Here is a 14701-nt window from a genome sequence, read left to right as displayed (position 1 = left end):
ATCCTCAGATCTTTTTTACACCATGGCCTAAAGTGATAAGGCCATAATGGCATAGTCAAAACATATAAATATAACCAGCACAGCATCGTCACATAGATCTAAAATAAGGTGTAGAATAATAGGGCATTTCATTACGGCTGCACGCGACACTTCATTTGGTTCATGGTGAATCTGTGTGCAGTTCACACGTTTCGCCCGCCAGAATCCTACTATTCCGCGCGCATCAACACTGCAGCCGTTTCCAGTGGCCTGTCCGTTTCTCTCCCACACTGTGACGCCCCTTTTATCCGGAATGCAATAGGAAAGTTTCTCATGTAACGAATAGGAGTGGACCAAAAACAGATGTCAGTGCGACTTTCTTGGTGATTTCACCACAGTCGCTAAAACTCTCTCACTTTCCAACAAAGTTTGAATTATTCAGCACAAATTTTCCATCTTTTTGTTAAGTATGATAATACCAGTTCTCTGTAACGCCACCAATTCCATTAAGCTATGACTTTTTCTAAGAGTGCAGCATGGTCTACGCATAAAATGCATCGACCAAAAATACCAACTGGCGATATTTTATTATTTAAGACTTTTACTATTTGATGAGTGAGTGTGTAAATAGCATTCTCAGTCGAGCAATCTTTCTGGAATCCGAAGTGTGACGTACTAAGTAAATATTTTCTACCTAAGTGTGTGCCTCCTCTTGAGTACATTACCCCGCTACGGTCGCAGGTTCGAATCCTGCCTCGGGCATGGATGTGTGTGATGTCCTTAGGTTAGTTAGGTTTAAGTAGTTCTAGGTTCTAGGGGACTGATGACCTTAGAAGTTAAGTCCCATAGTGCTCAGAGCCATTTTTTTGAGTACATTACCTTTCGAGTATTTATGAAACACATTGCAGTAAGAAAATTCGACGATAATTATCAACAGTTTTAACAATTGTATATTTTAATCCGAATGGAAAAACTCCCTGTGCCAATGACGTATTACAGTCATCTCTATCGACATTACTTATTAAGTTAGCGCAACTTCTCAGATTTCTGTTGAAATTCCATCAACACCATACGAGCTTTCGATTTTCAGAATTCTTATAATTCTATTAATTTGAATGAATGATTATTGTCCTACTTTTAATTGCTTCAAGAGTTATGGACTGACATTTTTACGTATTCTCTTGCTTCTTCAGCCAAACAATATAATTCTGTTTTTGCTGCTACATTCAGAAAGCGATTACTACAAATACTAGCAAATTGTGAATTATTAGTCACAACATTGTCATTTATTTTAACTGTGATTTTACAGGGTGACAATGATTGAATTATATGTAAAAAAAAGTAATTTAGTTACAAACTATGGCCTGCATACACTTTATTCGGCAGGTAAACGTCACTACAGATATTTGGATTTAGGTTATGACATGTTCAATATGCCTGCCATTCTTGGTGATGACGTGGCGCAGGCGAATAGCGAAACTGTGGATGACCCGCTGAAGTGTCGGAACATCGACGCTATCGATGACCTCCTGAACGGCTGTTTTCAGCGACGCAATGGTTTTGGGGTTATTGCTGCACACCTTGTATTATATATAGCCCCACAAAAAGGAGTCGCATGTGTTCAGATCCGGAGAATATGGCGGCCAATCGAAGCCCATGCCATTGGCCACTGCGTACCCCAGAGCCAGAATGCGGTCCCCAAAGTGCTCCTCCAGGACATCAAACATTCTCCTGCTTCGATGGGGTCTAGCTCCGTCTCGCATGAGCCACATCTTGTCGAAATCTGGGTCACTTTGGATAATGGGGATGAAATCATCTTCCAAAACCTTCACATACCGTTCCATAGCCACCGTGTCATCAAGGAGTATAGGTCCGATTATTCTGTGACTGAACACTGCACACCACCAGTCGCCCATGGAGGGTGAAGAGACTTGTCGTTCGCGAAATGCGGATTCTCAGTTCCCCAAATGCGCCAGTTTTGCTTATTGACGAGCCCATCCAAATGAAAGTGGGCTTTGTTGCTAAACCAAACCATATTCACATCGAAGTCCTATTCGTCAATTCTGTGGACAACAGCAATGGCGAAACATATCTGCTGTTCCATGGCTCTGGCTTTACGCCTGTTGGATTTGAATTTTGTGGGGGAAGAGATGCAGGTCTGCAACAACAATTCGTCGCAATGTGTCCCGGCTGAATCCCACCTGTTGGGCAGCTTGTCTGATCGATTTCCTGGGGCTGGTTTGAAACACAGCGCATGTCTTCTCCATGTTTTCAGGCGATTTCACCCTTTTTGAACGACCGATATTGCCAACACTATCATCACGAACGCTACCCGTTCTCTCAAACTTGCGAATCAAATTCTTGATTGTTAGCACACCTCGACCTTTTGTCTTCAGCTTTAACTCGTTGGCAAACTTCCTTTGAGCTGCAGCTGGGCTGTTTTTGCTCGCATAGTAGGCCTCCGCGAGCGCTATACGCTCAGGCACGCTGTACCGTAAAATTTTCACGTGCAAATGGCGGCCAACAACAAGGCGCGTGCGCATGCGCATACTAATTCCCGTCATGCCCTGCGGCCAACCGTGCAGTTTGAAGGTCCTACCGCGAACCGTTCATAAGTTATGACCAGTCACTCGTTGTCCTATGCGCATTTCACAGGATTCCCCATGTGGTCGTAGTTTTAATTTTCCTATAAGCACTTCTCATTTCTGTCAGCATGTGCATGTCTCTACACATTTTAATGATTTTCCTTAAAATATTACAGTATTTTTATAGTATCAAAGAATGTCGCATCATGATTTCTTGTTGCCTTTATTTATATAATTTTCCTTTCCCTCTTACATGAGATTTTAATCCCTGAAGTTATCCATGGCTTGTGTATTTTAATGGACTTTCTGGATAACATTTAGGAAAGCAACTTTCAAATATGGACACAAATTTACTATGGCATAAACTGAAATTGACACCAGCGTCTCTCTCTATGTATACCACAGTCCATGCCACCTCATGAACTTACTCTTCAAAACTCTAACCTGGTCTCATTAACAAACCTGAATGCTTTGTATGACCATCCCTTAGAGATGTAAAGTGCTTCACTGTTTATTTACATTAATTGTGGATCATGATCAGATAGTCGATTAACAGTTGGGCACAGTCTATAGATATATTATCAGTCAGGATTCTGCAATCTTGCTGCACACCAGTTGGAAAATTAACCAATGAAATTAGACGGAAACATCCAAAAATGATTCTCGTTAATTTTTCCTATCTGTATCTTTTTAGAATCTACATTCAAATCTCCACAAACCACTAACTGTTTCGTCTACTCTGACAGGTAGCTCAATAATGCTCATAAATAGCTGGAAGTTCCCTAGACGGGATCTGTAGTCTGTTGCATCTACTAGCGAAGTATTCTGTGGTAGCAACTCGTATGCAAATGCTTCTAGGTTCTGATCAACGCAAAAACTATTTGTTTCAACATTTTTGACTTTCCACCCAAGTCTTAAAAATGTTGCATTTCCACCTTTTTCCATGTTAACTATACACGAAAATGATTCTAGTCTATAATTCGCGATATGTAACTTCTCTAGCCCTGTCGTTACACAGTGTTCAGAGAGGTATAGAACACCTATAGCGATGAGCTCTGATGCCTCGTTTTATGACATTCCATATGTATTAGATGGAGTTCAGATCTGGCGAGTTCGAGGCCAGCAGATCAACTGGAACTCGCCACTGTGTTACTCGAATCACTCCATCACACTCCTGGCCTTGTGACATGGCGCAGTATCTTGTTTAAAATGCCGCTGCCATCAGGAAACATGATCGTTCAAATGGTTCAAATGGCTCTGAGCACTATGGGACTTAACATCTGTGGTCATCAGTCCTCTAGAACTTAGAACTACTTAAACCTAACTAACCTAAGGACATCACACACATCCATGCCCGAGGCAGGATTCGAACCTGCGACCATAGCAGTCGCGCGGTTCCGGACTGAGCGCCTTAACCGCGAGACCACCACGGCCGGCAAACATGATCGTCATGAAGGGGCGTACGTGGTCTGCAAGCAGTGTACGATACAGCTTGGTCGTCATGCTGCCTTGCACGAGCTCCATGGGACCCATGGGTGCCCAAGTGAATGTTCCACAGGGCATAATGGAGGCACCACAAGCTTGTCTCCGTCCTGCAGTACAGGCGTCAAGGACTGTTCTCCTGGAAGACGACAGATTCGCGTCCTCCCAGCGGCTTGATGAAGGTATGGGGATTCATCAGACCTACACACAACGTTCTGTCACTGCGCCAACGTCCAATCACGATGCTCACGTGCCCATTTCAGTCGTAGTTGCTTGTGTCATGGTGTTAACACTGGCACGTACATGCATCGTCGGCTGTGGAGGCCCTTCGCTAGGAGTGTTCGGTGCACTGCGTGTTCAGAAACACCTGTACTCTGCTTAGTATTAAAAGTCTGATTTTAGTTCCGCCACAGTTCGCCGCCTGTCCTGTTTTACCTTTTCCCAGTCTACTACGTCCGACGTCTTTAATGAGGGGAGGCAGCCCAACCCCACGTCGTCAGGACGTGGTTTCATTTTGGGGTTCTCCACGTGCTGAAGACAAGTCGTACAGTTTTCGAAATGCTCGTGCCGAGCCTCCGGGCCATCACGATCTGCCCTCGGTCAAACGCAGATAGATCGTCCTCACTCCACACACGGACAGCACACTCAGTGACTCTACATGCACAAGTGTGTGTGTGTGTGTGTGTGTGTGTGTGTGTGTGTGTGTGTCCGACTAGCAGTTACTCGTCGCCAGGTGACGCTGCTACTGCATGGACGGATTTATATCGGTAGTAAGGTCGATGGTCATAATATTCTGGCAGATCAGTGTATTATTGTCCCGTTATGTTCTAGTTTCTTTTAAGACTGTCCGTCTGTAACCTGGCTCTAACATCGAAAATGTGTCGCTCTGACTCCAGTGAACACATGAATTTTGTCTTGTTTGCTTGTCGCCCCCCCCCCCCCCCCCGCCCCTCTCCCACCGCTTCCACTTCCCTCTTGCTTCTATAATTGCAACCTGTTACTTTTCAAATACATTGCCACAAAATTTTTTTATGCCTTCAGCCTCCTAATGTTGACAACTGCTAAAAGATTTTGGTAGCAGCCCAGACTGTAAATGCAAGTTACACTGAGGATGAGCGTATGCCACTCGAAATAGACGACAAACAAAGATAATTCCAACATACCACTCTAATGAGTACCTGCTGTTACCAACATCCTGCTGTACTGAAATATCGACGGAACACTAAGCATTACTTCACGAACAAACCTATAACGTTATCTTCATAGGACAGGTGACGTGTCAAACGATGCTGAGGAGTGTATGTAGGCCACGTAATAGGTTTCGCCAAGCAGCGAAACAGGAAACGTTGAATACGTACTCTCGAGTTCTGTCAATGGGCGTCTCTCGCCGAATCAGCGCTTCTCCTCTAGTGCTTGCTACATGTATAACGCGACTTTTTACTCCACAGCTGGTCCACTGTTCAACTCGACAATCGGGACAGATGTGGGAAGTGCTGACGATAACGCCATCGGCGGCCTCTCGAACAAGACTGGTCCCGGCGCAGCCATCCGCCCCAGCCGTCTGTCACGCGGCTCCGATAGCAACGTTGGCACCCACAACGCTACAGCCAACGCTACCAAGACGACTGGCTTCGACAGCATCGTCGGGGTCATTCAGAACAGCACTGCCAATGCCACGAAGAATCTGCTCGGGGGAAACACTGCAGTCAACTGGAGCTGCGGTGTCAACGTGAGTCACGCAGTAAATCAGTCTGGAGGCGACGCCGACAGCTTCCCTACTCCGAAATGTGCAGCAGTTCTTCCAACAAATGTCAGCACAGTTCTTCCAACTAATGTCAGCACCGCCAACTGCAAGAACAGCACGCACTGCTTGAACGCCTCCGTTGCATCAGGCAACAACGGTACACGTGTCACTGAGTACGTATGACCTCATTCTCAGAAGCAAATTGTCCCAATTTAAAGGGAACTAACTAACTGTGTTTGTTGAGAACTAAAATATCACCAGGCACTGGCCAGTAACTTAATTATCTAAATATCATTAGACAGTAAACGAGTGAAGTCTATCTATAATGAAAAAAAACTTAGTTTACTTACAAGTCTTTAAACGTGTAAGTACAGTGTACAAATTATAAAGAAACATTTTCAGTCTTCGCCCCAACACTAACGCCTATGGGTAAAACGTTATCAGAACAATCACTAACCAGTCTACAACCTTAGAATATTGTGGAATCAACAGTAACATAATATGTTCACGGTACAGTCCAATGTCAGGCCCCTGCTGACCGTTTTCCAGGTAGGAAGTGATGTTCTACATCTGTATACATGTAAGTGGAAATGTCCAGCAAAAACAGTTAGGGATATTAACTTGAAATTTGGAAAGGCTGTTGTTGATCTTATACTGTAGACATCGTTTAAGAGGGGATTTTTCGAAATTTTGCCCCTAAGGGCAGGAAGTAGGGGCTCAAAGGTTTTCTGAAAATATGTCCTTATTAAGGAAATTTTGAATTCGGCTTCTTGGCAGAAATAAAAAAAATTGGGTGTTTCCGCATTTTTTGAAATTCAGTCCCTAAGGAAGTGAAATAATGGGTGAAAAAGTTTTTTGAAAATAAATCATTATTAAAGTACTATTAAACCATTTTTAAAAATACCTCTATGAAAAGTGGTATTTGGCCTTTAGGTTAGAAAAAGGAAATGATTGTTTAAAGTGTTTTTAGAAATTCAACCCCAACCGGCAAGAAACAGGGACTCAAAAGTTTTAAAAAATATTTTATTATGAAACCAGAATCGCTTCTTGGTCAGAAGTACGTTCGAAATTAGCGTGAAAATTTTAGAAGGTGTTGCAATTTGTGAACTAAATCAAAGAAAGCTATTTACCGGCCATTGCGACAACTCGGTTTTGAATGAGTTGAAAGAATTCAGTACCGGACGTTAGACTGGCGCTAATAACTATAGAATCATATCCAGCATGTCAGTTCCTTTCTTCAACTCGCTATATGAAATAAAATTACACGCGTGGAATACTTTAATTAAGCAGAGCCTGCTAGCCACGTAAAGCGTCACTAACTCATTTATAGTGCACAGATTTACAAATTGGCAACGGGCGTAACAACATACAAATCCGATGAAAGAGAAACGAAGAAAAGAAACCTGTTCAGGTCGTAAAGGCTACGCGTGCCTGTCAACACAGCTGTGGAGTACCTGCAGTAATTTCAATAAAATTTGGTACAATATGAGATTGTGCTATGAGAAAGTGAGATTACTGCGGGTGGAACCGATGAGACACCTGTATATAGGAAGGGTAGAAGGACGGATCCTCAAAATTACAGACCAATATCCTTAACATCGGTTTGTTGCAGGATTCTCGAACATATTCTCAGTTCGAATACAACGAATTTCCTTGAGACAGAGAAGTTGCTGTCCATGCATCAGCACGGCTTTAGAAAGCATCGCTCCTGCGAAAAGCAACTCGCCCTTTTTTCACATGATATCTTGCGAACCATGGATGAAGGGTATCAGACGGATGCCATATTCCTTGACTTCCGGAAAGCGTTTGACTCTGTGGCCCACTGCAGACTCCTAACTAAGGTACGAGCATATGGGATTGGTTCCCAAGTATGTGAGTGGCTCGAAGACTTCTTAAGTAATAGGACCAAGTACATTGACCTCGATGGTGAGTGTTCATCGGAGGTGAGGGTATCATCTAGAATGCCCCAAGGAAGTGTGGTAGGTCCGCTGTTGTTTTCTATCTACATAAATGATCTTTTGGACAGGGTGGATAGCAATGTGCGGCTGTTTTCTGATGATGATGTGATGTACGGGAAGGTGTCGTCGTTGAGTGACTGTAGGAGGATACAAGATGACTTGGACAGGATTTGTGATTGGTGTAAAGAATGGCAGTAACTCTAAATATAGATAAGTGTAAATTAATGCAGAGGAATAGGAAAAAGAATCTTGTAATGTTTGAATACTCCATTAGTAGTGAAGCGCTTGACACAGTCACGCCGATTAAATATTTGGGCGTAACATTGCAGAGCGATATGAAGTGGGACAAGCATGTAATGTCAGTCGTGGGGAAGGCGGATAGTCGTCTTCGGTTCATTGGTAGAATTTTGGGAACATGTGGGTCATCTGTAAAGGAGACCGCTTACAATACACTAATACGACCTATTCTTGAGTACTGCTCGAGCGTTTAGGATCCCTATCAGGTCGGATTGAGGGAGGACATAGAAACAATTCAGAGGCGGGCTGCTAGATTTGTTACTGGTAGGTTTGATCATCATCACGCGAGTGTTACGGAAATGGTCCAGGAACTCGGGTGGGAGTCTCTGGAGGAAAGGAGGCGTTCTTTTCGTGAATCGCTACTGATGAAATTTAGAGAACCAGCATTTGAGGCTGACTTCAGTACAATTTTACTGCCGCCAACTTACATTTCGCGGAAAGACCACAAAGATAAGATAAGAGAGATTAGGGCTCGTACAGAGGCATATAGGCAGTCATTTTTCCCTCGTTCTGTTTGGGAGAGGAACAGGGAGAGAAGATGCTAGTTGTGGTACGAGGTACCCTCCGCCACGCACCGTATGGTGGATTGCGGTGTATGTATGTAGATGTAGATGACACGATTGCAAAACTCTGGTGAAGAAGGGTCATACGGGCTAAGAGCAGATAACGAAATCGAAAATTACGAGTATGTCATAATTTGTTCGGATATGAAAAAACGCATGTTAAAATTCTATGGGCAAATTAGAAGAAATGAACTATCCAGATCAACGAGGTTGTGGAATTACACGAAAGTCGCAGTAAAGCTAAAACTGAAACATTAAAATGGATCACACAGTAAATAAAGACTTGAGGGAAGCAGCAATAAACAAGTCGTAAGCAGACAGAAAAAATTCCAGGCCGAAATTTCACGTCCGGACAGTTGCCCTGGTAGTAAGACCCAAGAAGCCCAGAATAAAATGGTTTCCCAACAGGAAAAGAGCACGTTCGCAGAGAATGAGTCATATGGACACAAAGAGAAGCCAGTGAAATGGAAGCATCAGTGTGCATTACAGTTGGAGACAAGTCAACATGGGTCTGGAAGAGGTAAGCTGCGATCTACTGGTAAAGCTGTTTTATATATAATTAAAAAATTTAAAAAACCAACAACAAAGCCAGCAGTAGCGCTGCTGCTCTTCGCGAGTTATCAGGCATTAAAGGAATACGGAGAGGTCCTCTTTCCACAGCGGGGTTGAAGAACATGATTCAGAAGTTGGAATTAACTTGCGATTTGAGGACTGCTCTTGGGATACGCCGACGGCCGACTCTCCCAGAAACTGTCTAAGTACTTAGGTGTTATCACGGCTGAGAATGCTGGACGCGATGTGCGATCTTCAAGCAGTGCACGAGCAATGCCACGACAGCTGATCATTTCACGGTCCATCGATCGTAAAGTGCTACGTAAAATTATTGTGGAACGGTACCTCTAGTGCGCTTCCAGGCTTTCCTGGTTGCAGAAGGTCGTCACATGGAACAACGCTTGTAATCTGGAAAGTATACATGATACGGAATTAATAAATGTTACCGTCTCACCTGGAAATTAAATTTTTTTTCTTTCAATGGTTTACTCGTAATTTCTGTACCGCACGTCCTTACAAATGTTTCCACAAATTTTCATTATGCTACGGTCACTTGTTTGTCATGGTGCTCCTCTCAAGTAGCCAAAGTTTTAATTATAACCACTTTATATATGTAAGAAACAGTCCCTGAATTCACCTGAAGCGACATAGGGAAGTTTCTGGAAACGTAATCTGGATCTTGAAATGGGATTTGGACTTCGCTCTGCCTAAATATAAACGCCGTCTCCACCGCAGGCTAGATAGTTTCTGCTTACGTTGTATGCACTCTTTAGAATGGCCAGTCTAGTACTCGAAATACGCAGCTAATTTATGATACCAATAATTTAACAAATTGTAGTGAAAACTCAGCACAGTAATCCAAGAGATATGTGATGGACCTTGAAACGCTGGTCTAATAGTTGTAACAGTAAAATGTATAACACAAAAACTAAAATTAAAAAAAAAGCGTTAAAATGAGGATATAACAGTACGACTGCGTGTTCATATGTGTAACTGAGGCTAAACAACGAGTACTGTTAGTGTGATTATCAGAGTGCATATCAAAATATTATCTACTGGGTTCTCTTTGGATGGATACCGAAGGAACCAGACACAATAAAAATTGACTTTTCGGCGTTAGCGTCATCGTCTCGTACAGCGGAGGTCACGGGCATGTGAGAGGTGCAAACGTATTTATTTCTTATTCGTAACACAACAATAATATGTATGCTGAATACTGACCTGTTTCAATAACGATTTATCTGGCGGTAGGATCTCTTTTCTGATGCTAATGTGTGTTCAGAAGAAGAAAAAAAAAACACCTGTCGCTTACTTCTGATAAAGAAGGTAGTGAGATGGCCGCCGGAATGTGAATAATATCTATCGGGATGACTGCATCGAGTATCCGTCCCAATCTGTGCTCATCGTTTCACCGCAGAGCCGTCTTGTTCGAAACACGCAAAGAAGTGATTAGCTCAGAAGACAGTAACATGAAAGACTTCACAGAACTAGTGATTCGTGAACAACGTGACCTACGAGAAAATTAACGTGGAATGTCTGTAGGAACACGAAAGAAGGTAGGGAAGTAACTAAATTGCCCGACAAGATATTGATTTTAATTACAACAGCCCATCTGCGTACACGAATACGCACGTAACGCGGCACGTAAACCCCTACAATTTTAAGTAACTGTATAACTGTAACTCATACTAGGAGACTAAATTTGCTTCTACGGTAAAATGGCCAACGATAAATGTTTTGCTGAAATATAACCACGCAATGCGAGAAATAGAAGAGAGAAGCAGTGTATTCTGATGTACTGTGCTGTACTTTCAATCAAGACGAAGTCGAAATCTATTCCAGTGGATCGAAGTTGCCTATGGTACACCTTTAGGCACTAGTCCTAGTCAATTGTGAGTTTTCGCCACACAGGTCGAAAACAGAAAAACTGAAGAATGAAAATATTTTAGCGTATGTGTTACCCGTGAATTTCTTTCTCCTTCCTCAATACATATTATAACAAGCTAACTGGTGTGGCTTATTTAATAGATCCCCACGCATTTGTGTACTTGCGCAAATTTCTTCTTTCCAACACAATTTCTGCAACCTACATAGACTTGAACTTGCTTGTTGTACTCAGGCTCTGGTTCACATCTAAAATGCTTACCCCGACACGCCAAATTAACTATTCCTTCCTGCTGCAGAATGTGTCCAATAAACAGATCCCTTCTTTTAGTCAGGACATTTCACAAAGCTCTTTTCCTTCCAATCTGATACAGCACTTCCTCGCTAGTGACTATCTACACACTGAATCTTCAGCATTTCTCTGCTGTCGCCAGTAATTTTACCAAAAAAAAAAGAACTCGCCCACTTTTTTTTCTTCTCACTGTCTAACCCAATTCCACCAGCATTATCTGACTTCATGCGACTACCAGCCAAGAACGTTGTTAACTTTAATTCTTCTTATAACCTGTTTTCAAGATAATATCCATTCCGCTCAACTCATCTATCAAGAGCTTTGCAATTTCAGGCAAGATTACATGCCATCATAAACCTCAAAATTTTTCTCTCTCTTCCAAGAACTTCAATTCTTGCACCATAATAAAGTATTTTAATTAAAAAAAACTTGTAAAATCTTCTAAAAACTTTTTGGTAGCCGTATAAGCGGTTAGCAATTCCTTTATAACAGGATCACACACAACCCGTTTCGCGATGGTTTAATCACTTTCTCAGATGTTCGCATGTAACTAATTTAACACTGGTTCGTTAAAATACATGGTTTCCTAACTTTCGGATGACATTCTTGTTGGCAGAACCGCCTAAATTGAATGGTTACGAGATGATACATCAAAATTCCAAGTTTTTTATAAGATTTTAATAGTCTTTTGAAAAAATTTTTAAAATTTGTGGATGCCCAAACCGTAAAATAATATGTTCTTTCGCCATACTTCTCCTAGGTTTCCTTTACTGTTGCTTCAGTGTGCGAGGATAGATTACAACCTTCTCATTCCCTTCTCAGTTACATCCAACTTTCATCTCGTTCGACTAACTGCAATCTGGCTCCTGTATAACTTGCAGATAACTTTCCACTTTTCCTATCACTGATAACTTCTAAATTTCGAAGAGAGTTTCTGTCAGCATTGTCAAAGCTCATCTCTCCGTATACATCCAATCTGCATGTGGGTTTGTCTTCCTACATTTCTCCTGAGCCCCAAACGTTCTTCCCCCATGTCGGCTTCATATTGTGCCTTGTCTTTTGCCCAATTATTCGTCTGCTGCCTCCAGTATTTCCACCTTTGAGAGTTATCTATTTTAGTCAAACGTTGTCTAGTGTTCCCTTTGAAACAATCTCCGGTTGTTTAACTTACACAGGTTCCATTTCATTTAGATTCTGCTGGTTGGTTGGTTGGTTAGGGGGAGAAGACCAAACAGCGAGGTCATTGGTCCCATAGGATTAAGGAAGGATGGGGAAGGAAGTCGGCCGTGCCCTTTCAAAGGAACCATCCCGGTATTTCCCTGAAGCGATTTTGCGAAACCACGGAAAACCTAAATCAGGATCGCCAGACGCGGGTTTGAACCATCATCTTCCGGAATGTGAGTCCAATATACTAACCACCGTGGCACCTCGCTCGGTTTTATATTCTTCAGTCCATATTTCATAAAAATAACTCTAGGTCAAAGTACAGATCTTCGCATGAGTATGCTTTTCACTTTAAAATATCGTGTCGAAATCTCTGTCTTGCTATTACATAATTATCTCCCATCACGTAATTATCTCTGAATCTCTACCGTGTATACATCCTCCTTTCGTGATTCTCAAACCAAGTGTTGGCAATGATTAAATTGTGCTCCGAGTAAAATTCTATCTGGCTCCTTGCCCTTTCATTGATGTCCTCCAGTTATCTTTCTCCTACTATTTTTCCTTCTCTTCCTTTCCGTACTAACGACTTTTAGTTCCCCATCACAAATTTTCATCTCGCTTATCCACCTGAATAATTTATGTTCCCTCATTATACATTATTTAAGTTTTTTCATCATATTAGGAGCTAGTAGGTATATAAACATTTGACTAATGTTGTGGAAGCTGACTTGAATACGATAACCTGTTCTCCATGTTTTTCATAGATTTAACGCGTTTTTTTTTATCTTGTTCATTATTAGAGCTATTCCTGCATACCACATTTGATTTCGTGTCCAGCACATTGTACTCACCTAATCAGAAATCGTGTTTTCCCCGGCACCGCACTTCAATAATTCATTTTATCCGACATCAAACTATTCATTTTACTTTTCAATTTCTCTAATCGAAATGCTTAAGGCTTCTGACATTGCACGTTCCGACCCGTAGAACGCTGGTGTGTGTGTGTGTGTGTGTGTGTGTGTGTAAATCTTTATGAAAACTTCCTCCTCCTCAAACATTCACGTCCAGTAATTCGAACAGTCTACCTAGGAGAATTCCATAATTAAGCCACAAAATTAAGCTGCACGTCATAGGAGAAATTAACGACTACAGTTTTTCTTGGGTTTTTACACTGCCGTTATACCAACAGTAAATAGACATGTTGCCTTATATGGCATTCCATCGGCAACCAAACCTCAAAAGATTGCAGTTGTTGCTTTTCCGACAGAAAATAAACAACAATTATGTCAAGATTTCAGCTTCTCTTCTTCAATGTTTCAGGCGCAACACAACGTTACGGAACGGTACACTAGGAGAGCACATGTTGAACGATGAAGGCGTTCCGAAGATAAATGAAACAGGTACGCTTTTTTTATATAAGTAATTTTATTCGTAATAGCCACGACTAATTAACATCTGATACCTGTTTAGTATCATGATGAAATGATGAGGCATTCATCTATTATGGTTTTGTTTATTTAAACATGCCTTTCATACAATAGACAGTGGTGCTGCTTACGTCCATCATCATGCATGATCAATATAGTTACTAATGATTGACTAAATTGATAAAATTATACCAATTTAAGGTAGATGTTAAATCGTTGTATCTGATAAATCTGTAACTAATTCTTCCTAGATTAGGATAACAAACACTGCCTAGAACTACTTTTTGTAACATGTATTTATATGGGCATCATTTTCATTAACGGCTCGGACGACACAAACCAGTGTAGAAGAACCTGTGCTGGATTCAGAAACGTTATTGTAGTATGCTATTGGAAATTGCATATTTAAATTTAGACCGATCGACGAAAGATCTTTGCTTATCATTCGTTAGGTCTTTTCTTCGATACAGACGCCACAAGAAATATGTTAACAGTTGAAACATTGCATTGTTTTTCTCTTTTGGGGATTACATGCTGCGTTGTGTGTGACAAGTTAAGGCTCTTTGTTGGAGCGGCAGTGGAACACGGATGCCTGATGTTAGGTACGTAACAAAGTAGAAAAAGAAAAAAGTACAGAAGTTTCAACACGTGTCTCGGAAGTATGCTCTATGTTTCAGAAAAACTGTTTGAATCAAATGAAAGCTGAAAACAAGTGCTTTTCCGACCACCATGAAACAAAACAAGATGTTTATTTTGTCAGAATTACATCGAGGA

The 14701-nt window shown here is 41.7% G+C and overlaps 2 protein-coding genes across 4 annotated transcripts in view; one reads left to right on the top strand and one right to left on the bottom strand.

Moving 5' to 3' along the window:
- LOC126203958 (trichoplein keratin filament-binding protein) overlaps nt 1-14701 on the bottom strand; it is an 801925-nt gene that overhangs the window by 459012 nt on the left and 328212 nt on the right. The gene's annotated exons all lie outside the window — the stretch shown is intronic.
- LOC126203960 (peptidoglycan-recognition protein LC-like) overlaps nt 1-14701 on the top strand; it is a 63998-nt gene that overhangs the window by 30105 nt on the left and 19192 nt on the right. Inside the window, exons 2-3 of the mRNA XM_049938357.1 lie at nt 5495-5963; nt 13821-13900. Coding sequence (XP_049794314.1) covers nt 5495-5963; nt 13821-13900 — 549 coding nt within the window. The remainder of the gene's footprint in view (nt 1-5494; nt 5964-13820; nt 13901-14701) is intronic.

This window comes from Schistocerca nitens, chromosome 9 (assembly GCF_023898315.1).
Source record: "Schistocerca nitens isolate TAMUIC-IGC-003100 chromosome 9, iqSchNite1.1, whole genome shotgun sequence".
NCBI lineage: Eukaryota > Metazoa > Arthropoda > Insecta > Orthoptera > Acrididae > Schistocerca > Schistocerca nitens.
Note: the sequence above shows the minus strand (reverse complement) of the source record. Positions and strands in the feature narration are given on the sequence as shown.